General features: G+C 44.7%; 1 protein-coding gene across 1 annotated transcript; it reads right to left on the reverse strand.

Moving 5' to 3' along the window:
- Positions 1 to 1,481: 1,481 nt before the first annotated feature.
- Positions 1,482 to 9,921, reverse strand: rpl19 (ribosomal protein L19). The gene is made up of 6 exons (XM_033034866.1): positions 9,846 to 9,921; positions 7,016 to 7,122; positions 6,270 to 6,392; positions 5,191 to 5,311; positions 3,470 to 3,580; positions 1,482 to 1,678 (listed from the first exon to the last, which is right to left on the reverse strand). The coding sequence occupies exons 1-6, from the start codon at positions 9,848 to 9,850 to the stop codon at positions 1,555 to 1,557; spliced, it is 591 nt and encodes a 196-aa protein (XP_032890757.1). The 5' UTR covers positions 9,851 to 9,921; the 3' UTR covers positions 1,482 to 1,554.
- Positions 9,922 to 25,451: the final 15,530 nt, after the last annotated feature.

Here is a 25,451-nt window from a genome sequence, read left to right on the forward strand (position 1 = left end):
AGATCACCAATTTTAACATTGCATAACAAGGCAGTGTAGCATAGGTTCACGAGATTGATCCCTGGGATGGCGGGACTGTCATATGAGCAAAGATTGAAAAGACTAGGCTTGTATTCATTGGAGTTTAGAAGGACGAGGGGGAATCTTATAGAAACATATAAAATTATCAAAGGACTGGACAAACTAGATGCAGGAAAAATGTTCCCAATGTTGGGCGAGTCCAGAACCAGGGGCCACAGTCTTAGAATAAAGGGGAAGCCATTTAAGACTGAAGTGAGAGAAAACTTTTTCACCCAGAGTTGTGAATTTGTGGAATTCCCTGCCACAGAGGGCAGTGGAGGCCAAGTCACTGGATGGATTTAAGAGAGTTAGATCGAGCTCTAGGGGCCAGTGGAATCAAGGGATATGGGGAGAAGGCGGGCACGGGTTATTGATAGGGGACGATCAGCCATGAATGGCTCGAAGGGCCGAATGGCCTCATCCTGCACCTATTTTCTGTTTCTATAACATCTTAAATAGTCAGTTGCTTCTAAACACACTGATCTTAAAAAACTTCTCAACAATCCAAGGATTCATCTTCCATGACACAATTCCTTTGGTTTGCTCAGTCTATACATAGATCAAAGGCCCGTGGATACTGCACCTGCCTTGCTAGAATTGCTGATTTATAGTGTGCCCCCCCATTATGTTAGGGGTCTATATAGATTCCAATTATTTCTGACTCTTGCTCCACCCAAATATCAACAGTAAACCCTCGTTTTTACAGACCTCCTTATAAAAGATTTTGGTTTGTAGCGGAGTGACCTGCCAACCTTCACTACCAGGCTGGGTTGCGAATGCCACCCTAACCCTTCCGCATCTGCCATCCCAGCTACTACCACACCGATCTCTCCTAGGCCGAGCCGGCTCTTGTCGTAAGCTCCACCACCACCACCGTGTCAACGCTTACCTGCACCCGTGAACAATGACTCCACCTACTCTCACCTACCTCCCGGCCACCAGCAAGCCAGGGCCGTCAACTCACCAGATCCGGTTCTGGACCAAGAGTCCGAAGAGTGGTCTGCCCCCCTGAGATGTCGCCTATCCATGTTCTCCAGAGATGTGGCCTGACCCGCTGAGTTACTCCAGCACTCTGTGTCCTTTTGTGTATTAACCAGCAACTGCAGTTGTTTGTTTCTATATACACATTAATCCTTTACTCAGTTATAGTGCACAATCAACAATAACAACACCCACCTCCCCCTCCATGGTGCGTTACAACCGGGGATTACCAAATAGGATTTTGTTCAGCCACAAAGGGGGAAGATGACTGAACTTTATTGCCTTCCATCACAGTGAGCAACGTGGCTTCCACTGTGGTAGATGTCTATGTTAAATGCTTTTCACTTAGTGAGGCTGTATGGTAACTCAAATCACACTGTACCATAGTGACTTGAACATCAACAATGCAAGCAAGAAAGCACAACAACCCCTCTACTTCCTCAAGAAACCAACTCGACCAAGGCTGCACAATGATCAGTTTTTAATTAGTTAAGTCTGTACAAGATGATCAGCTTATTTTTTAGACTCTTCTTCCTTGGAGAGAGTCTTGATGAACTCTTCCTTCTTGGCCTGCAGACGCTCTTCACGGCGCTTACGAGCTTCCTTGGTCCTGGTTCTCCGAGCTTCAGCCTGGTCACTGTAACACAATGAACTCCAGTCAGCAACATTGCATCAGCTGCAGAGCAGCATGCCAAGGTCCAAGTGTGCCGCTTTTTTGAACAGCAACGCAGATAATTGCTATGGTGTTAGTTTGAACACCCGTTGATTAACCCATACACAACTATTTCTGCTCATACACATTAATAGAACAATGCACCAAAATATATCACAAGGACTTTATCAACAATCCACAGCCATACAAGATGTTAAGACAACTGACCAAAAACACTCAAAGTGTCCTTAAATAGTAGTAAGGAGGAAATACAAACACGCCGAAGAAAGATAAAATGCTGGAGTAACTCAGCGGGTCAGCTAGCATCTCCGGAGAAAAGGAAGAGTGACGTTTCGGGTCGAGACCCTTCTTCAGACTCCACTGAATATAGACGAAAGTCTGAAAAAGGTTCCTGATCCGAAACGTCACATTCCTTTTATCCAGAGATGCTGCCTGACCCGGAGTCACTCCAGCATTTTGTGTCTATCTTCATAAATAGTACATTTGGTAGGGAAAAGATAAAGCACTGGGCCTTGGTAGCCAAGAGTGGTAGAGCATCTACAACAATGATAAACAAAATGCAGCCAAAAAAATGGAGCACAATGTCAGAGGGTATAGAATCAAGGAACTGCAGATTTATAGAACTGCTCGTTTATAATGAAAAAAAAACAAAGTGCTGGAATAAATCAGCAGGTCAGGCAGCACACCTGGAGAACCTCTCTCAGTTACTCCACCACTTTGTACGTCAGAGGGTGATTAGAAAGAGGGGAAAAGATTTTTAAAAAAGGACTTTAGAAATCAGTCCCGTTGAACTGAGAGCCATAACAGGTGTAGGCCAGGAAGCACTGGAGTGAAGGGTGTAGTGAGGAAGGATAGACAAGAACTTTGGATGCCAGTGTATATAGTGGGAAAAGGGACAGAAAACTACCAAGTTTAAACATAGCAAAATCATAAAGGACTGAGAAGGTTTAAGGGTGGCCCAGTGGTACAGATGCTGCCTTATACTTTTAGACTTTAGAGATACAGTGTGCTAACAAACTCTTCAGCTGTGCCGACAAGCGATTGCCCTGCACGCTAACACTGTCCTACAAACTAGGGACAATTCACAGAAGCCAATCAACCTACAAACCTGCCTTTGGAATGTGGGAGGAAACCGGAGCGACCGGAGAAAATCCACGCGATCACAGTGAGAATGTACAAACTCCAGACAGACAGCACTGGCAGTCAGGATCGGAGCTAGGTCTCTGGCGCTGTGAGACAGCAGCTCTACCATCGCCCAACAGTGGCAGAGACCCGGTTTCGACCATGACTATCGGACTGTACGAAGTTTGTACCTGCGACTGTGTGGGATTTGTCCGGGATGCTCTGGTTTAATCCCAGTTTCCAAAAGCGGCAGGTTTGTTAGTTAATTAGGTCTCTGTAAATTGTCCCTAGTGTGTAGGATGGAAGCAGTGTAAGGTCGCTACAATCTTGGTGGGTTAAAGGATCGGTTTCCACGCTGTATTTCTAAATAAACTGAGTAACTGCGGTCGGGCAGGATTGAAGCAGCGGCCAAAACAGCAAGTCTTATCGAGTGAAAAAAACGAAAAGCTATTTTTGGATCAAGTTTAAACCATGAGATTCAATTAAAAGGTTCTTCAAATAGGCGCTGAAGCTTAGACAATTAGAAATATGGATTAACCAACCCCAAGAGTCTAACACATTCATACCCAGAGTCTAAAATTAAATGGCAATCTAAATCAGAAGTGCTTCTTGCAGATCTATACAAACACTTACGCCAGTAGCTTCTTGCGAGCCTTGTCTGCCTTCAGCTTGTGAATGTGTTCCATCAAGATGCGCTTATTCTTGAACACATTACCCTTCACCTTAAGGTACAAACTGTGATACCTGCACAGATAGCGTCAAAGAAACACAGCTGTTATCCGTTCAGACTGCTGAAAGTTGATGACATTATTTTAAGATTCCCTCGAGGATAAAATATTTCAAACAATAATATTTTTCAAGTTAAATGAATAAATTATAGAAAAATGCAGATTTCCATTTACAATTTAAAATGCGCATGCGAAAATATTCATGCTCGACTTCCAAGTGGACAGAATCAGTTTGAATTTAGTATTCTGAAATCCAATTTTTGCATTATTTGCCACAAGGCGACTTTCCAATTAGCAAAGGGGAACTCGAAGTATTTCAAAGTCACTTTCCAGAACAAACGGACAATTTTATTGTACACCACAGTACCCAGCTTCATTTTGAACTTCATTAGAAAGATTCAAGTGGATTTAATTAACCTAATTGATTTTAGCCAGGGGAGCAGGTAGTAGGGAACATTGAGATTAGTATCTCAAGACCATTGAGCATAAATGCTCAAAATTCCCAAAATTCTGCATTCATAATTTTTTTTTTGCAATGAAATAATTACAGGCATCGCAGATAGAACCACGAGCTCATCAAGATGTCAATAGATCAGGTGGTTCAGCAAATGGATTTCAGCAAAGGCAAAAGCAGAGCACATTTGCATCTCTATCCCTCAAGGAAGCAGTGATGCTGGGTCAATTTTTAGTTTTAAATCAGTTATGAGTAAAAAAGATGGATTAGCCATAATCTAATTGACCTGTGAGATTAAAGGTAGACACAAAATGCTGGTGTACCTCAGCTGGACAGGCAGCATCTCTGGAGAGAAGGAATGGGTGACGTTTCAGGTCAAAATCCTTTTTCAGACTTCCTGTCCCGCTGATACTCCAGCATTTTGTGTCTACCTTCGATTTAAACCAGCATCTGCAGTTCTTTCCTACACACTGTGAGGTTAAACGTTCCACTGATATTTATATGCCATGAAATTAGTTTAATTTAGCATAGTCATGCAGCGTGGAAAGAGGCCTTTCGGCCCAACTTGCCCGTCTACACTAGTCCCACCTGACTGCATTTGGTTCATATCTCTCTAAACCTGTCCTATCTATGTATCTGTCCAAATGTTTCTTAAACGTTGCGATTGTACCTGCCTCAACTAATTCTTCCGGCAGCTTGTTCCGTACACTACCACCCTTTGTGTAAAATAGTTGCCCCTCAGGTTCCCATTAAATCTTTTCCTCCTCACCTTAAACCTATGTCCTTTGGTTCATAATTTCCCCCACTCTGGAGAAAATAAATGTCTATTCCTGTCGTGATCTTGCACACCTCTATAAGGTCACCATGTTGGGTACGAACACTGTGGGCAAAGTGCCCGTTCCTGTGCTGTATTCCTCTGTGTTTGTAACTGAGGGCTCCCGCATAGATCAACACAAAAAGCTGGAGTAACTCAGCGGGCGGGACAAGCAGCATCTCTGGAAAGAAAGAATGGGAGATTGGTTCCCACATAGCTCAGGCTAAGGAGGAGGGGTGGGGAAGAGAATACTACAACCATTTGGGCTTTGCGTATGGGCCAAGCACATCCTCAAAGACTAACTCTCAACCATCAGACATGGCTTTTCCAGACATCATAATAATAAATGGAACCTCACATGTGGCGATCGATCTTCTTCGACTCCCTGTATCTGCGAAGTAGACGTCTCAGGATTCTCATTCGTCTCATCCATGACAGTTTCTCAGGCATACGGGCATTGGCTGTACCCTTGCGCTTACCTGCCCAGGAGCACACCCAAAGGAACGGTTAACAATCACATACGAAGCTCAGGAATCAGAATCAACACAAATACGCCCAAATGATCATTACTCTGGTCAACTGAAGCTGGAAAATTAAGAAGCAGGATGCAAACAACTGCGTTGACGCAAGTTAAGAGGAAACACAAGATGATTTTCTGTCGGTAATGGAGTCACCCAAGGTGACTGCTGAATAGGTCAACACAGAATGTATGAAATTTGAATTTGAATTTGCATTTATTCTAAAGAGACAGAAAATGCTGGAGTAACTCAGCCAGTCAGGCAGCATCTCCGGAGAAAAGGGAATAGGTGACGTTTCGGGTCAGAACCCATCCTCATTTATTCTATAGTAGCTGCTGGGCAATTCAGTGACTCTGCATTTCCATAATGGAATTAAAGGACAAGTTTTGTCATACACAGGTCATTTCACAAAATAGTCCGACATTAACACATAACTAAGGCCTGGCGTGGAAAATAAACTTCTAAAAACATCCCACCAGATCACGCCGACTGAACAAGAATGAAAACGCCTAACCCACTCGCAAGCTGTCAAGCAATCAGAGCACTAAACATTGGTGGCCATCACGACTTTTTGATGGATGGCTTGGGGAGTGGGTTAGGAGTTTTCATTTCTGCTCACTATAAGTGTGGTTACTAACTACCAGCAGGGATGGAGAAGTGTGGTTACTAACTACTAGTAAGTGCCCAGGGTTAAATCTCCCACCAGAAGTCATATTACAGCTAACTAAATAAACCCAATTACTCCAGCAATTTTGTGTACCTTAACTAAATAAACCCATTTGGTTACATCATTTACTTTAATGTCAAAATACTAGAATGCAATATATTCACCCTGTACCCAAGACTCGGACCAAATAAAGGGACAAAATGGAAGTTCCTGCGACATATTTAATTTTTGGACTGAAGGAACAGCACGTACCAACTCCCATATGCCGGCCCTTCCTGCGTGCAATGGTGTTTTTCCTGCATCGAGCACGAGAATGCACCGTAACAGGTTTGCGAATAATCAGGCCATCTTTAACCAACTTTCTGATCTGTTGACCTAGACACAACACAGGAAGGAGGGTTGATGAAGAAACTCACTGTTTAGTAATATTTTACCTCTACACAATAAAAATCCAAGCAGAAGCGGAATTACTGGAGCTAAAAATACTGTACAAAATAGTTGACAAATTAACGGGAATTGGTCACGCATTCAATTAAAATCATCTGCCATTTAATAAAATCTTTAGTTTTTCATGTGCCTCAAGTCCAATCCTTTATGTCAGTTTAGTGATACAGCTCGGAAACTGGTGCTTCAGCCCAACGAGTCCAAACCAACCAGCGATCACCTGTACTCTAGCTCTATCCTACACACTAGGGACAATTTACAACTACACAACTAGGGAAACATTGGGTATTTTAAGAATTACATATACCCCCCCCCCTCCCCAGGCTAGCTAAGAATTTAGATTATTTAAGTGGATGAAATTTAGCACCCTACTGAAATAAAAGCAATTATCTGACCAATAAAGAATCATCTCAGTCATACATTTAAGCTGTAGTCTGTTGCATCATCTTTAACGTCAACTAGGTCTACATGTTCAACATCAAAATGATGAACAAGGCATGTAACAGAGGCAGAAAAACAAGGATGAACAAAATCAGATTAAAGCCTATACTTACGAGAATTGGCATTGGCGATCTCATTGGTTTCATTGGGATCCAGCCATACCTTCTTTTTCCCGCAGCGCAGAACGCTGGAGGCAAGCCTCTTTTGAAGCCTAAGCATGCTGTATTGAAAAAGAGAACAAAACGAGTTTATGCCTGGATAAATGCATAATTCCTGGTTATTCTGTATTCTGGTTGGGGTTAAGATGAGCCTTAAAATACACCTCAGCAATGTCAAAACCAAATTGAAAAATGCAACATACTAAATGCCATGCTACCTTCCTCCAGCGCTCCCCATGTCACATATTAGGTGATATGATAGATATTACCCACTATCAAGGAAACCAAAATTAGCAGATAGATTAAAAATCCCCAAAAGTGGCCCATTGAAGAAAGATTTTGAAAAAATTAATCGAATAGGATCAGAGATGATGGATGTTTGGTCTATTAAGGACTACAATGAATGGGCAGAAAGTGGAAATCAAAACCAACATCTGACTGGCAATGGGTTTAAAAAAAGATGGAGTTTGCTCACGAGGAATAAATTTATTACTTCTTTTTAACGTTATATGCAATTACGGTCTCAACCCGAAATGTCACATATTCCTTCGCTCCATAGATGCTGCCTCACCCGCTGAGTTTCTCCAGCATTTTTATCTACCTCCGAATATTTTAGTTTTTCAGATTCAGAAGAGCGCATTTGAAGGGATTGAAGGTACACGGAATAAATATACACTGGAAGGAACTTTTATCACACCCAATTACAGGTCAGTGTCATGTACAATTTATGACTAGCTTTCCATCCCCAATATACTTCCCTTAGCCCCACAAGATATTAAAACTGATGACAGAAAAAAACCAGAGGAAAGTTATTTAAGTCTTTGAAAAAATGTGGATAGAGGTTGCAAAGGTTAAATCTCCCACCAGAAGTCATATTACAGCTAACTAAATAAACCCATTTGGTTACATCATTTACTTTAATGTCAAAGTACTAGAATGCAATATATTCACCCTGTACCCAAGACTCGGACCAAATAAAGGCACAAAATGGAAGTTCCTGCGACATATTTAATTTTTGGACCATTAGTGATACAGTTAAGCGCAACTAACCCAGTGGGTGAGGCAGCATCTATGTGACATTAGCAGAACCACATTTGCAGGAAGGAGCTACCATTATCTATGTTAGAAAGAACTGCAGATGCTGGTAAAATCGAAGGTAGACAAAAAGTGCTGAGTAACTCAACTCAAGTGAGTTTATTGTCATGTGTCCCTGCAGAAATGTCCCAGAGGGTGACATTTCTGGAACACAAGACAGATAATGATTGATAAGACACAAAATGCTGGAGTAACTGAGCGGGTGAGGCAGCATCTCTGGAGAGAAGAAATGGCTGACATTTCGGGTAGGGTTACTCCAGCATTTTGTTTTTACCCATCATTATCTGTCGTGTTCTGGTGACACAAGAGAGAATATGCTGGAGGAACCTCATAAGATTGTCAGTTTCTGTTCAATCCCCTGTATCAGGACTGGCCAATCTGAAACGGTGACCATCTCCTTTCCACCAGAGGTGCTGCCGCACAGCGCATGTGACCCGGGTTCTCCCCGATCTACGTGTGGAGGGAGATCTGTGCTGCCCATATGGAGTTCGCACGGTCTCCCTGTGACCATGTTGGTTTCCTACTGTTGAACTGGTTTGCTACCACATCCCAAAGACGTGCAGGTTTGTTGGTTAATTGGCCTCTTGCATACCCTTGTGTTGGGTATGCAAAACAAAAGAATTTCACTGTGACATGTCACATGTGATAATAATGTATCAATCAATGCTGTCTGACCTGCTGAGTTACTCCAGCACTTCACAGAAGGTTGTGGAGGCCAAGTCAGTGGACATATTTAAGGCAGAGACAGATATATATTCTTGATTAGTACGGGTGTCAGGGGTTATGGGGCGAAGGCAGGAGAAAGGGAGCGATATAAGAAGGTAGACAAAAATGCTGGAGAAACTCAGCGGGTGAGGCAGCGTCTATGGAGCGAATGAAATAGGCAACGTTTCGGGTCGAGACCCTTCTTCAGAGGTAGATCAGCCACGATTGAATGGCGAAGTAGACTCGATGGGCCGAATTACCCAATTCTGCTCTCCCATCACTTGTGACTATCGTTGCTATAGACTAGCGTCTGTAGTATTGTTTCTACATTAAGGAATGGTCGAACCCCGCCCTGCGTGAGGACTGATACAGACACAAAACGCCCACCCCTCGCCAGATGCTGCTCGACCCGCGGAGCTCCTGCTCGTCTATCTGACAGTGATGCGCCTTGTATCTCCCTCACGATGCAAAAGGACCATTCGGCCCATCCGATCAATTCTAGCCCCTCGGCGCTCTCAACCCCCCCCCCCCCCAACCCAACCCGGGCTCTGTGCACCGTGTGGCGGCAGAGTAAGTAGAGCGGGCCGAGGCTGGTCCTCCACAGGCCGCTCCCCGATCCTCTCCCCTCTCCCGCTGGGCCCGAGGCCTCCCCAGGACATTGCTGCCGGGAACAGGCGGTCTGTGCCCGCTCCCTGGGCGCGGTCATTCCCCGTGTCTGGACCGTCCCCCGATCCCCGGGCCTGAGTCCCAGTCCCCCGGGCCTGAGCCCCCGCTCCCCGGGCCTGAGCCCCCGCCAATCCCCGGGCCTGAGTCCCAGTCCCCCGGGCCTGAGCCCCCGCTCCCCGGGCCTGAGCCCCCGGTCCCCAATCCCCGGGCCTGAGCCCCCACCAATCCCCGGTCCCTGACCCTGAGCCCCCGCCAATCCCCGGTCCCGAGCCGCCGGGCCCCAATCCCCGGTCCCCGACCCTGAGCCCCCGGTTCCCACCTCATGGCGCCTCGATGGCGTCGGCCGGAAAAGACCGAGCATGCGCAGAGCCGCCCGCTCCAGCCGCCCGGGGCAAACCAACTCCTCCCGCGGTGGGGGGGATGCGTGACCACCCACCTCCCCTAATACTCCCCCTACACCCCCCCCCCACTGCACCCACACAACCTCCACACCTGCTATACCAATAATAACTACGCTTATCCCCACATATATATAATCTTCCCCTTACGATGATGCTTTAAAATGTCTAGAACGAGCCTAGGTACACCCCTATTGAAGAGTGTGCACGCTCTCCACGCGATGACGAAGGACCCTTCTGACGCGATGACGAAGGACCCTTCTGACGCGGTGACGTGACGCGGCGAGTGGAGTGGAGGCGGCCGCCCGTTACGCGATGACGTAATTGAAATGGAGCCCAGCATCTTTGGTCATGTTTGGTCATGTGGCCCATTCACATCAACCAGCTCTCTGTCCCTGGAGTCTTCATTCATGGGGAGAGTTGGGGTTCATTCATGGAAGCCTGTGTCCTCATTTATGGGAGACATGGGGACTCTTTCAAGGAAAACAAGATCCCTGGTGTCTTCATTCATGGGGGGATAGATATGGGGACTCTTTCAGGGAAACCCAACCACCATCCCTTGTGTCTTGTGTAAGAAAGAACTGCAGGTGCTGGTTTAAACCGAAGGAAGGCACGAAATGCTGGAGTAACTCAGTGGGACAGGCAGCATCTTTGGAGAGAAGTGGGGCGACAGATGGCACAATGGGCTAAGTGTTCGGCTGGCAACCGGAAGGTAGCTGGTTCGAATCCCGCTTGGAGTGCATACTGTCGTTGTGTCCTTGGGCAAGACACTTCACTCACCTTTGCCTGTGTGTGTGGATGTAATTATGTGAAGCACTTTGGGGTCAATGCAAGTTGACTAAAAATGTGCTATATAAATAAAGAAATTTAAAATTTAAATTTAAGGACAAAGATTGAAATTGCCATTGCATCCTCAGTGGGGTAGCAATGAATTAAGCCCTACCTGATGACCCCAATTAAGTTTTTACCCCTATCCCCACTCAAGATAGTAAGAAGGTGCCATAGACAATAGACAATAGGTGCAGGAGTAGGCCATTCGGCCCTTCGAGCTAGCACCACCATTCAATGTGATCATGGCTGATCATCCCCAATCAGTACCCCGTTCCTGCATTCCCTGAATGGTTGACTTTTTCGGATCGAGACCCTTCTTCAGACTCATCCCTTGTCTTCATGCATGGGAGACATTTGAGGCTTATTCGTGGGCGAAATTTGGTTCTTTTGTTCAATCAGCAGCCCGTGTGGCTTCATTCAAATATGAAAAGGGGTTCGTTTGATGGAAATCAGCATGCCTGGGGGTCTTCGTTCATGTGAGATACAAGGTTCTTGCAGGGAATCAAACATCCCTGGTGTCCCCATTCATGGGAGATGCGGGGTTTATTCATGGAAACCAGCATCTCTGCCGTCTTCATTCATGGGAGAAATGGGCTTCATTCATGGAAACATTTCTCTGCTCTGCTCTCCTTATCTGACATCCTTTGTCCAAGAGTGGGGGTGATGTCATAGCACAATAATCTACAAATGTAATTCATAAGAGATGAAAATACCAAACAGGAAAAAATATCGCAGGCCTGGTTAAGCAGAGAACATAGAACAGTGCAGCACAAGAACAGGCACTTCGGCCCACAATGTCTGTGCTGAAAATAATGCCCAGATCATCACTTATCTTTCTGCACATAATCCATACCTCTCCATTCCTGGCATATCCATATGCCTATCCAAGAGTCTTGAAAATGCCATTAACGTATCTGCTTCAACCAATCCGCCCAGCAGCGTGTTCCAGATACTCACCAACTTCTGTGTAAAAAAACTTGTCCCGCACATTCCTTTAAACTTGTACCCTCTCATCCTAAAGCTATGCCCCTATTTATTCCATCCTGGGAAAAAAGATTCCGACTGCCTACCCTATCTATGGCCCCACAGCAGAAGCGTCCAGAAGTGGCTAGGCTGGGAACTGGAAGTATCCTGAGCTAATTCTGCTGCCACCATCATCTATTGCAACAAGTGATGTCGCCGGAAGCTTGCGTCCTTTTCAGGACGGACGATGACAGCGAGGTCAACATTTGTAACAAGATGGGCACGAAAAGAAGAAGACCCTATGCCATCAGGTCTCTGATTTTCCGGCCCCAATTTGTCTGGTTTCCAGACTACAGTCAGAAGAAGGGTTCCCACCCGAAATAGCAGCTATCCATTTTCTCCCGAGATGCTGCCTGACCTGCTGAGTTGCTCCAGCACTTTGTGTCTATCTTCTGTCCAACCTCTCCCTGTAGCTAATACTCACAAATCCAGACATCATTCTGGTAAACCTCCTCTGCACCCTTTCCAAAGCCTCCACATGAAGTTAAAGGCAATAGTAGATAAAAGGAGAAGGCGTATAATGTTGTCACAAAGAGCAGTAAGTCAAGAGATTGGGAAATGTGTCAGAATTCAGCAAAGAAGGCAGAAAGGCTTCAATAATAAAAGAAAATTGGAAAACAAGAATAAATTTGTAAAAAACATGGAACCTCCGAGAAACCAAATGAGAAAGTAAGTTATTTTTAGAATTAATATTTAACCATGAGAAAGAGCTAAATAATAATGTTGGAAAGGGCCTTTGGGGAAAGATTATTTATAATATTGTAGAATTTTATATTAAGTCCCACACCAGTCACATCTACACAAAGCAAATTAGGAATCTACCATTAATATGCAAATTGGAAAAGATTAGGTGATGTGTTTCTAAATTATTTTTGGTAATTTCTTAAGCGATGTAAATAAAATGAACGATTGAGCCAGGGGGACATTATAAGAGGTCTTCTTCAGTCAGACTCGGCGGCACAGCGGCATAGCGGTAGAGTTGCTGCCTTACAGCGCCAGAGACCTGGGTTCGTCCCTGACCACGGGTGCTGTCTGTACGGAGTTTGTACGTTCTCCCCGTGACTGCGTGGGATTTACCCGGATGGTCCACTTTCCTCCCACACACCAAAGACGTGCAGGTTTGTAGATTAGCTGGCTTTGGTAGAGATTGTTACTTGTCCCTGTTGTGTGCAGGATAGTGCTAGTGTACGGGGGGTGGGGGTGGGGTGTAGACTCGGTGGGACGAAGTGCCTGTTTCCGCGCTATATCTCGAAACTAAACTCCTTGCAATTATTATATTTTATACATGGATTACAGAATAATTTTATTATTCATCAACAGGATGGCGGTGTCATTACAAGGCCAATGTTTCTTGCTCGTCCCTATTTGTTGTGACCTGCTGCAGTATTTTTGGAGAAGTAGTTCTCTGGTGCTGTTGGAGAGGAATTCCGGGATTCAAGCGCAGAGAACAATAATTCACCATCCACGGATCTCTGAGTCAGGATGAAAGGTGACTTAATTGATTGATTGAAAGATACTGCACGGAAACAGGCCTTTCATCTTTAAACTGACAAAGGCTTGGGTAATTGGGGCGGCACTGTGGTACAGCGGTAGAATTGCTGCCTTACAGCGCCAGAGACGCGGGTTCGATCCTTACTACGGGTGCTGTCTGTACGGAGTTTGTACGTTCTCCCCGTGACTGCGTGGGATTTACCCGGGTGGTCCACTTTCCTCCCACATTCCAAAGACGTACAGGTTTGTAGGTTAATTGGCTTTGCTAAGAATTTCAATTTGACTCTCGTGTGTCGGAAAGTGCTAATGTACGCTGGTTGGCGCGGACTTGGTCGGCCGAAGGCGCTGTTTCTGCGCTGTATCTCTAAGCTAAACAAGAAGTGCTGGGACACTCTGGGCTCTGTACTTGTATCAGTGTGTGAGATTTGAAGCTGTTCTAGAGGACATAGAAACATAGAAAATAGGTGCAGGAGTAGGCCATTCGGCCCTTCGTGCCTGCACCGCCATTCGATATGATCATGGCTGATCACCCAACTCAGTATCCCATCCCTGCCTTCTCTCCATACCCCCTGATCCCTTTAGCCACAAGGGCCACATCTAACTCCCTCTTAAATATAGCCAATGAACTGTGGCCTCAACTACCTTCTGTGGCAGAGAACACCAGTCACTTTTCAGTGCACCACCCACTGTTCTCATTTCGTATTTAGATTTAAATCAATTGGGCAGCACGGTGGCCCAGCGGTAGAGCTGCTACCTTACAGCGCCAGGGACACGGGTTTGATCCTGACTATGGGTGCTGTCTGTACGGAGTTTGTTCGTTCTCCCTGTGACCGCGAGGGTTTTCTCCGGGTGCTCTGGTTCACTCCCACAGTCGACAGATGTAGAGGTTTGTAAGTAATTGGCTTTGGTAAGGATCGTAAATTGTCTCTGGTGTGTAGGGCAGTGTGAGTGTACGCGGATCGCTGGTCGTTGCCGACTCGGTGGGCAGAAGGCCATTGGTGAGTTTTCTTGGTCGTAGCACCAATGTGGTCAGTCCAGGACAAATTGTTGATGATATTTATACTCAGGAACTTAAGTGATGAAGTGTATCCTGCATTATTAATAACAATGCCCATGGGTTTAAGCAGTTCACTTTGAAAACAGGATTTGCTTTACGGTAATTGCCTGGTTAACAACTAAGCCTGTAGGCCAGCAGATGGCATAGTTATGGCACCTTTACAGTATTTAGTTTAGTTTAGAGATACAGTGCGGAAACAGACTCTTCGGCCCACTGAGTCCGCGCCGACTCTGGGCCAAGGACACCGTGCATTCACCCTATCTAGGCAGCCAGGGTGGCGCAACGGTAGAGTTGCTGCCTTACAGCGAATGCAGCGGCAGAGATCCCGGTTCGATCCTGACTATGGGTTCTGCCCGGACGGAGTTTTACGTTCTCCCCGTGACCTGCGTGGGTTTTCTCCGAGATCTTCGGTTTCCTCCCACACTCCAAAGACGTATAGGTTAATGGGATTGGTAAATGTAAAAATTGTCCCTAGTGGGTATAGGATGGTGTTAATGTGCGGGGATCGCTGGTCAGCGCGGACCCGGTGGGCCGAAGGGCCTGTTTCCGCCCTATATCTCTAAACTCTAAACTCTAGAACTGAACCAGCAGCCTCTTGCACTCCAAGGAATAAAGTCCTAATCTGCTCAACCTCTCCCCACAGCTCAGGCCCTGAGGTCCCAGCAACATCCTCGTAAATCTTCTCTGCACTCTTTTCAGCTTAATGACCCTTCCTGTAGCAGGCTGACCAAACCTGAAGACAATACTCCAAATGTGGCCTCACCAACGTCCTGTACAACTATTTTTTAATATCCCAACTTCTATACTCAATACCCTGATTGACGAAGGCCAATGTACCAAAAGCCTTTTCCTCTTTTTTTTTGTTTGCTATTTCTTTCTTTCTCATTTTAAGATCGCTGCAGGAATAGAGTCCTTGGAGATGTTGGTGTGATCATTAATTTCATCAATGCATCAGCCAGTATTGGTATTACAAGGATCTCATGGATATCATTAATGTTGATTGTGGGTAATGTAATGAAATTATAATGATATAACCAAACATAACCAAACAGAAATTACAGATGTACAGAGCTGTCTATATGGAGTTTGCATGTTCTCCCCGTGACCTGCGCGGGTTTTCTCCGGGTGCTACGGTTTCCTCACACATTCCAATAATGTACAGGTTTGTAGGCGAAATTACTTTAGTAAAATTGTAAATTGTTCCTCGTGTGTGTAGGGTAGTATTAGTGTGTGGGGTTCGCTGGTCGGCTTGGACTTGATGGGCCAAAGGTCCTGTTTCCATGCTGCATCTCTAAACTAAACTAATTGTTTCTGCTTGGGAAATTGCTGACATTTTATTAGAAACATAGAAACATAGAAAATAGGTGCACGAGGAGGCCATTCGGCCCTTCGAGCCAGCACCGGCATTCATTGTGATCATGGCTGATCGGCCCCAATCAATAACCTGTGCCCGCTTTCTCCGGTACACATGACAATAACCTGAACTGATCTGAACAGAATAGTCAAGAGTGTTTAATTGTCATATGTATTGACATCGGAACAATGAAATTCTTAGACACAAAATGCTGGAGTAACTCAGCGGGTCAGGCAGCATCTCTGAAGAGGAGGAATGGGCGACGTTTTGGGTCGAGACCAGTCTTCAGTAATTCGTACTTGTAGCAGCGCAATGGGCCAGTACATGCAATGTCTAAACCACACCAAACCACACCAAACCACACCAAACCACACCAAACCAAACCAAACCACACCAAACCAAACCAAACCAAACCAAACCACACCAAACCACACCAAACCACACGCAACCAAACCAAACCAAACCAAACCAAACGAAACTAAACCAAACTGAAGCAAACCAAACCAAACCAAACCACATCAAACCACACCAAACCACACCAAACCACACCAAACCACACCAAACCACACCAAACCACACCAAACCAAACCACACCAAACCAAACCACACCAAACCACACCAAACCACACCAAACCACACCAAACCAAACCACACCAAACCAAACCACATCAAACCACACCAAACCACACCAAACCACACCAAACCACACCAAACCACACCACACCAAACCAAACCAAACCAAACCACACCAAACCACACCAAACAAAACTAAACCAAACTGAAGCAAACCAAACCAAAGCAAATTAAACTACAAGATGATAAGGAAAACATAGCAACTCGTATAGAAACATAGAAAATAGGTGCAGGAGTAGGCCATTTGGCCCTTCAAGCCAGCACCACCATTCAATATGATCATGGCTGATCATCCAATTCAGTATCCTGTACCTGCCTTCTCTCCATACCCCCTGATCCCTTTAGCCACAAGGGCCACATCTAACTCCCTCTTAAATATAGCCAATGAACTGGCCTCAACTACCTTCTGTGGCAGAGAGTTCCATAGATTCACCACTCTCTGTGTGAATTTTTTTTTTCTCATCTCGGTCCTAAAGGATTTCCCCTTTATCCTTAAACTGTGACCCCTTGTTCTGGACTTCCCCAACATCGGGAACAATCTTCCTGCATCTAGCCTGTCCAACCCCCTAAGAATTTTGTAAGTCCCTATAAGATCCCCCCTCAATCTTCTAAATTCTAGCGAGTACAAGCCGAGTTTGTGTAGGAATTCAGTTATGGCCTACTGTCTGACACTCACTCTTATACATAGCATGGTTGCTCCTAATCTATAGCAGGATTGTCACTGAACTGTAATCAAAAATGGAACAATAAATTACCATTGAAGTAAATCTTATAAGGATCACATCTACAAGAAGGCAGCAGAGGGCACCATTGTACAAATGACGTGGGAAGGACCTGCAGAGGCTGTGTTTAAGAAGGAACTGCAGATGCTGGAAAATCGAAGGTACACAAAAATGCTGGAGAAACTCAGCGGGTGCAGCAGCATCTATGGAGCGAAGGAAATAGGCAACGTTTCGGCCCGAAACCCAAAGGGTTTCGGCCCGAAACGTTGCCTATTTCCTATAGTGGAGATTGTTCAACTCTTTGCATGGAGCGAAGGAAATAGGCAACGTTGCCTATTTCCTTCGCTCCATAGATGCTGCTGCACCCGCTGAGTTTCTCCAGCATTTTTGTGCACCTGCAGATGCTGGTTTATACTGAAGATAGTCACAAAAAGCTGGAGTAACTCAGTGGGACAGGCAGCATCTCTGGAGAGGAATCAGTATAAGAAGGAGCCTTCTTCAGACCCTTCTTATACTGAATGGCCTGTTTCCATGCTGCGTGAATCTATGACAGTACATAGAAACATAGAAACATAGAAAATAGGTGAAGGAGTAGGCCTTTCGGCCCTTCGAGCCTGCACCGCCATTCAATGTGATCATGGCTGATCATCCAACTCAGTATCCTGTACCTGCCTTCTCTCCATACCCCCTGATCCCTTTAGCCACAAGGGCCACATCTAACTCCCTCTCAAATATAGCCAATGAACTGGCCTCAACTGTGTTCAAAAGGGAACTGCAGATGCTGGAATATCGAAGGTACACAAAATTGCTGGGGAAACTCAGCGGGTGCAGCAGCATCTATGGAGCGAAGGAAATAGGCAACGTTTCGGGCCGAAACCCTTCTTCAGACTGATGGGGGGTGGGGAAAGAAAGAAGGAAAAAGGGAGGAGGAGGAGGAGCCCGAGGGCGGGCGGATGGGAGGAGACAGCTAGAGGGTTAAGGAAGGGGAGGAGACAGCACGGGCTAGCCAAATTGGGAGAATTCAATGTTAATGCCATAAGGACGCAAGGACCCCAGACGGAATATGAGGTGCTGTTCCTCCAATTTCCGCTGAGTCCGCAATAACCTACCTGACCTCCCGGTGGCTCAGCACTTCATCTCCCCCTCCCATTCCCAATCCGACCTCTCTGTCCTGGGTCTCCTCCATTGCCAGAGTGAGCAACAGCGGAAATTGGAGGAACAGCACCTCATATTCCGTCTAGGGTCCTTGCGTCCTTATGGCATTAACATTGAATTCTCCCAATTTGGCTAGCCCGTGCTGTCTCCTCCCCTTCCTTAACCCTCTAGCTGTCTCCTCCCATCCGCCCGCCCTCGGGCTCCTCCTCCTCCTCCCTTTTTCCTTCTTTCTTTCCCCACCCCCCATCAGTCTGAAGAAGGGTTTCGGCCCGAAACGTCGCCTATTTCCTTCGCTCCATAGATGCTGCTGCACCCGCTGAGTTTCCCCAGCAATTTTGTGTACCAACTGGCCTCAACTACCTTCTGTGGCAGAGAGTTCCAGAGATTTACCACTCTCTGTGTGAAAAATGTTTTTCTCCTCTCGGTCCTAAAGGATTTCCCCCTTATCCTTAAACTGTGACCCCCTTGTCCTGGACTTCCCCAACATCGGGAACAATCTTCCTGCATCTAGCCTGTCCAACCCCCTTAAGAATTTTGTAATGACTGTATAACCAAGTAGTTTTTTTCTGTCATTATTTATTTTGGTACATATTTTTCAAAATACTATCAATACGTCCTTAGCTTTTGAGATAAATACAAAAAGCTGGAGTAACTCAGCGGTCCAGACAGCATCTCTGAAGAAAAGGAATAGGTGACGTTTCAGGTCTTCAGACTGAGAGAGTCAGGGGAAAGGGAAACGTGAGATATAGAGGGTGAAGTGGAGAGGTACAGAGCAAATGAATGAAAGATGTGCAAATAAGTAACGATGGCAAAGGAAACAGACTGTTAGCTGGGGGCTATGTGAAAACGAGTTGCAGACACTGAGAATCAACAAGATGACTTTGAAGCTGGTACGACTGGGTGGGGGAGGGGTGAAGAGAAAATCAATATTCATACCACTGGGTTGTAGGCTTTTTGAGAAGTCTGTTCACGAGTCTGATAATCGTGGAAATAAATTGTTCTCGAAGCTGGTGGTGCCTGCTTCTGAGCTCTGGTGCATTCTACCAGAGATGAAGGAATGGCCGTGGTGTGAGCAGTCTTTGAGGAGTGGCTTGTCTCTCCTCCCAGTGAAGTGTTGTGGGGGAGTCAAGATGAAGTAAATTAGGGCACTATGAGAAAATAAAACGAGTCTCTGAGACTTGAAGCAGTAATACCGGTTAATGAAAGATGTAAGGAATTCTGGATTATGAGATTTGAACTTTTAGGATGTCCAGAAGAATAAAGGTAGCGCAGCGAATCTTACATCAGGTGGCACGGTGGCGCAGCGGTAGAGTTGCTGCCTCACATCGGCAGAGACTTGGGTTCGATCCTTACCTCGGGTGCTGCCTGTGTGGAGTTTGCATGTTCTCCTTGTGACTGCACGGGTTCCTCCTACATGCCAAAGACCAGCGGGTTTGTAGGATAATTAGCATCTGTAAATTGCCCCGAATGTGTAGTGGCATAACTAGTGTGAACGGGTGACTATTGGTCGGTGGATCATCGGTCAACGGGTGATCAGTGGACCAAAGGGAATGTTTCCATCATATATCTCGAAACTAAACTAAGCTGAACCAAACTAAACTAACCAACTAGACACATAGAAACATGGAAAATAGGTGCAGGAGGAGGCCATTTGGCCCTTCGAGCCTGCATCGCCGTTCATTATGATCATGGCTGATCGTCCCCAATCAATAACCCTTGCCTGCCTTCTCCCCATATCCCTTGACTCCACTAGCCCCTGGAGCTCTATCTAACTCTCTCTTAAATCCATCCAGTGATTTGGCCCACACTGCCCTCTGTGGCAGGGAATTCCATAAATTTTACAACTCTCTGGGTCAAAACGTTTTTCCTCCCCTTTATTCTAAGACTGTGGCCCCTGGTTCTGGACTCGCCCAACATTGGGAACATTTCTCCTGCATCTAGCTTGTCCAGTCCTTTTATAATATTATATGTTTCTATAAGATGCCCCCTCATCCTTCTAAAGTCGTTCAGGTTTGTTGGTCAATCGGCATCTGTAACTTGTAAATTGACCCTACTGTGTAAACTAAACTAAAGGGCAGCACAGTGGCGCAGTGGTAGAGTTGCTGCCTTACAGCACCAGAGACCCAGGTTCGATCCTGACTACAGGTGCTGTCTGTGTGGAGTTTGTACGTTGTTTCTATGACCTGCGTGGGTTTTCTCTGGGTGCTCTGGTTTCCTCCTACACTCCAATAATGTACAGGTTTGTAGTAGGTGAATTGGCTTCGGTAAATACTGTAATTTGTCCCTTGTAGGCTAGTGTTAATGAGCGGGGATCGCTGGTCAGTGCGGACTCGGTGGGCCGAAGGGCCTGTTTCCGCACTCTATCACTCAACTAAACTAAACCAGAGATTAACATTACTGAGGGAATGTTTAATGGATTGGTATGAAATCACTCTTCTGTTTTAACTCAGCTTTTGGGACAATTATTTTAAATTGATTTTTAGCTCCAATTAAGACAGATTCTTACACCCACACAAGATGATCCTGCACGGCACCACATTATTCTGAAGATTTGCAAACTTCAATGAGATAGATACATTAACTTCCTCGCTAACTGACTTTAAATTGGTTTCATGAGAAGGGGGTGAAGCATTATTTTTTTTCCAAATGTCAAGCATAGCAATTACCTTGGCTTCCACATCCAGACAAGGCAATAAACTGAATTAAAAATTATTTGGGTGATTTAAGAGGCTGATAAAATGAGACCAGGCGTAAAAAATTGTTTCAATAAAAAGAGGCGTAATATAAGTAGCCAGTGGCTATGGTGGAAGTGCTTCATTGGGCTTGTAATACATTGGACTAAATACTAAACCAATTGATTAAGAGGGAAGAACAGTAAATATAAATGTACCATGCCTATGGAGAAAAAATCCCCCAAAACATGTGTTTCTGTAGCCCAGTTAAGATGGCACACTTTAGACTTTGGGGATAAAGCCCACCGAGTCCGTGCCCACCACCGACCACCCTGTACACTAGCACCATCCTCCACAGTAGGGTCAATTTACAAGTTGCAGATGCCGATTGACCTACATAGAAAACATAGAAACATAGAAAATAGGTGCAGGAGTAGGCCATTCGGCCCTTCGAGCCTGCACCGCCATTCAATATGATCATGGCTGATCATCCAACTCAGTATCCCATCCCTGCCTTCGCTCTATACCCCCTGATCCCTTTAGCCACAAGGGCCACATCTAACTCCCTCTTAAATATAGCCAATGAACTGGCCTCAACTACCTTCTGTGGCAGAGAGTTCCACAGATTCACCACTCTCTGTGTGAAAAATGTTTTTCTCATCTCGGTCCTAAAATATTTCCCCCTTATCCTTAAACTGTGACCCCTTGTTCTGGACTTCCCCAACATCGGGAGCAATCTTCCTGCATCTAGCCTGTCCAACCCCTTAAGAATTTTGTAAGTTTCTATAAGATCCCCCCTCAATCTTTTAAATTCTAGCGAGTACAAGCCGAGTCTATCCAGTCTTTCTTCATATGAAAGTCCTGACATCCCAGGAATCAGTCTGGTGAACCTTCTCTTCGCTCTATGGCAAGAATGCCTATCCTCGGATTAGGAGACCAAAACTGTACACAATACTCCAGGTGTGGTCTCACCAAGACCCTGTACAACTGCAGTAGAACATCCCTGCTCCTATACTCAAATATTTTGCTATGAATGCTAACATACCATTTGCTTTCTTCACTGCCTGCTGCACCTGCATGCCTACTTTCAATGACTGGTGTACCATGACACCCAGGTCTCGTTGCATCTCCCCTTTTCCTAATCAGCCACCATTCAGATAATAGTCTACTTTCCTGTTTTTGCCACCAAAGTGGATAACCTCACATTTATCCACATTATACTGCGTCTGCCATGCATTTGCCCACTCACCCAGCCTATCCAAGTCACCTTGCAGCCTCCTAGCATCCTCCTCAAGCTAACACTGCCCCCCAGCTTCGTGTCATCCACAAACTTGGAGATGTTGCATTCAATTCCCTCATCCAGATCATTAATATATATTGTAAATAGCTGGGGCCCCAGCACTGAGCCTTGCGGTACCCCACTAGTCACTGCCTGCCATTGTGAAAAGGACCCGTTTACCCCTACTCTTTGTTTCCTGTCTGCCAGCCAGTTCTCTATCCACATCAATACTGAACCCCCAATACTGTGTGCTTTAAGTTTGTATACTAATCTCTTATGTGGGACCTTGTCGAAAGCCTTCTGAAAGTCCAGATATAACACATCCACTGGTTCTCCCTTATCCACTCTACTAGTTACATCCTCGAAAAATTCTATAAGATTCGTCAGACATGATTTACCTTTCATAAATCCATGCTGACTTTGCCCAATGATTTCACCACTTTCCAAATGTGCTGCTATCTCATCTTTAATAACTGATTCTAGCAGTTTCCCCACTACCGATGTTAGACTAACTGGTCTGTAATTCCCCGTTTTCTCTCTCCCTCCCTTTTTAAAAAGTGGGGTTACATTTGCTACCCTCCAATCCTCAGGAACTACTCCAGAATCTAAAGAGTTTTGAAAAATTATCACTAATGCATCCACTATTTCTGGAGCTACTTCCTTAAGTAATCTGGGATGCGGCCTATCTGGCCCTGGGGATTTATCGGCATTTAATCCATTCAATTTACCTAACACCACTTCCCGGCTAACCTGGATTTCACTCAGTTCCTCCATCTCATTTGACCCCCGGTCCCCTGCTATTTCCGGCAGATTATTTATGTCTTCCTTAGTGAAGACGGAACCAAAGTAGTTATTCAATTAGTCTGCCATATCCTTGTTCCCCATGATCAATTCACCTGTTTCTGACTGCAAGGGACCTACATTTGTTTTAACTAATCTTTTTCTCTTCACATATCTATAAAAACTTTTGCAGTCTGTTTTTATGTTCCCTGCCAGTTTTCTTTCATAATCTATTTTCCCTTTCCTAATTAAGCCCTTTGTCCTCCTCTGCTGGACTCTGAATTTCTCCCAGTCCTCTGGTAGGCTGCTTTTTCTGGCTAATTTGTATGCTTCAACTTTTGTTTTGATACTATCCCCGATTTCCCTTGTTAGCCACGGATGCACTACCTTCCCTGATTTATTCTTTGGACCTGTACGTCTTTGGAGGACATTGGGGCACCCGGAGACAATTCCCTTCAAGTGGTCACGGGGAGAACGTACAAACTCCGTACTGGCAGCCCGCGTGGTCAGGATCGAACCTGGGTCTCTGGCGCTGTGAGGCAGCAACTCTACCGCTGTGCCAATGTGCCGCCTCTTTGGTTTGGGTTTTCATCATAGCCTATAACAGAGACTAACATTTGCATGCAGAAAGGGGAAAGGGGTCAAAGCCTCATAAGGTCATAATAAGTGATTGGAGTAGAATTAGGCCATTCGGCCCATCAAGTCTACTCCGCCATTCAATCATGGCCGTTCTATCTCACCCTCCTAACCCCATTCTCCTGCCTTCGCCCCATAAATTCTGACACCTGTACTAATCAAGAATCTAAGGTACACAAAAATGCTGGAGAAACTCAGCGGGTGCAGCAGCATCTATGGAGCGAAGGAGATAGGTAACGTTTCGGGCCGAAACCCTTCTTCAGACCCTCCTTCGCTCCATAGATGCTGCTGCACCCGCTGAGTTTCTCCAGCATTTTTGTGTACCTTCGATTTTCCAGCATCTGCAGTTCCTTCTTGAACACTAATCAAGAATCTATCTATCTCTGCCTTAGAAATATCCATTGAGACTACTAATTATATCATTAATGGAATATAATCATTATTTCTTTCCCCCCCACAAATTGTTTGCATCGAATTGGAAACTTTCCTTTCAAGGAAAGTACGGAGCTAGTATTTTTATTAACCAAAAGCTACGGAAGTCCATAGATGCTTAGCCACATTAGGGTGGCTATCACTAACTGCACTAATTGTAGTTGTAGTTGCTTTTCTTTTTTACTTTCCACACTTTACTAACCCAATTTGCTATCACCTTTTTTATCTTATATCATATTATATTTTGTATTTGGAATGGAATTGCATATTTTATTTAAGGAGATATGTTCGGATGGAAAACAGACGTGACCTAAAATTCATCTACCTGATGTTCAAGTATAAGGTAGGGTTGAGTGTGCTGAATCATCTGCTCTACCACTTAATCACAAGATGCAAGACATGAATATAAAAATTGGGGGTGAGGGAATTAAATTCTGTAGTTGGAATGTTAAGGGAATTAATGAACCTATCAAGAGAGGCAAAGTGTTAGCTCATTTAAAATCATTGAAAACAGATATAATATTTCTCCAGGAGACACATCTTAAAAAGGAAGCACAACACAGATTGAAAGCAAAATGGATTGCTAAAGCGTACCACTCTTCATTCTCACATAAATCAAGAGGTGTTGCAATATTAATTCGTAAAGGTATACCCTTTAAACATATATCAACGATAGAAGACATTGAAGGCAGATATATTGTAATAATAGGGGAGTTATACTTTAAAAAGGTGACTCTCCTCAATGTGTATGGACCAAATTTTGATAGCCCTCTGTTTTTTAAGAGAATTCGTAACAATATCCCGGTATGTACACAACAAAACTTAATAATCGGTGGAGATTTAAATTGTACATTGGATGCCTGTTTGGATAGATCATCAACTCAAAGATAACTAAAATCTCGATCAAGTGAATTTTTAAACTCATACATTAATACTACTAATATTAAAGACGTTTGGAGAATTGAAAATCCATCGGGCCGAGAATATTCATTTTACTCACCAGTACATAAAACTTACTCAAGGATAGACTATTTTTTAGTAGATTCAAAACTTATCCCATTTACCTATAACTCGCAATATCATAACATCATAATCTCAGACCACGCTCCACTAACATTTATGATCAAACTAAACGGAATGGTAGAGACACAGTCACAATGGAGATTTAATCCCCAAATCTTAAAAGATAAGTTATGTAATGAATACCTAATAAAACAGATTAAAATGTTTTTTTGAGGCTAACGATAGCCCTGAAATCTCTGCTTCCCTTCTTTGGGAAACATTTAAAGCATTTGTACGAGGAGCATTAATTTCTTCCCAATCATTTTTTAATAAAGAGAATAGGGCCAAACAACAGAAACTGGAAATGGAAATAAAGCAATTAGACACAGAAAATGCAGCAGCACCATCCACGATAAAACACAATAAAATTGCAGTACTGAAATATAAATTAAACAAGATA

Source organism: Amblyraja radiata, chromosome 16 (genome assembly GCF_010909765.2).
Source record: "Amblyraja radiata isolate CabotCenter1 chromosome 16, sAmbRad1.1.pri, whole genome shotgun sequence".
Lineage (NCBI taxonomy): Eukaryota > Metazoa > Chordata > Chondrichthyes > Rajiformes > Rajidae > Amblyraja > Amblyraja radiata.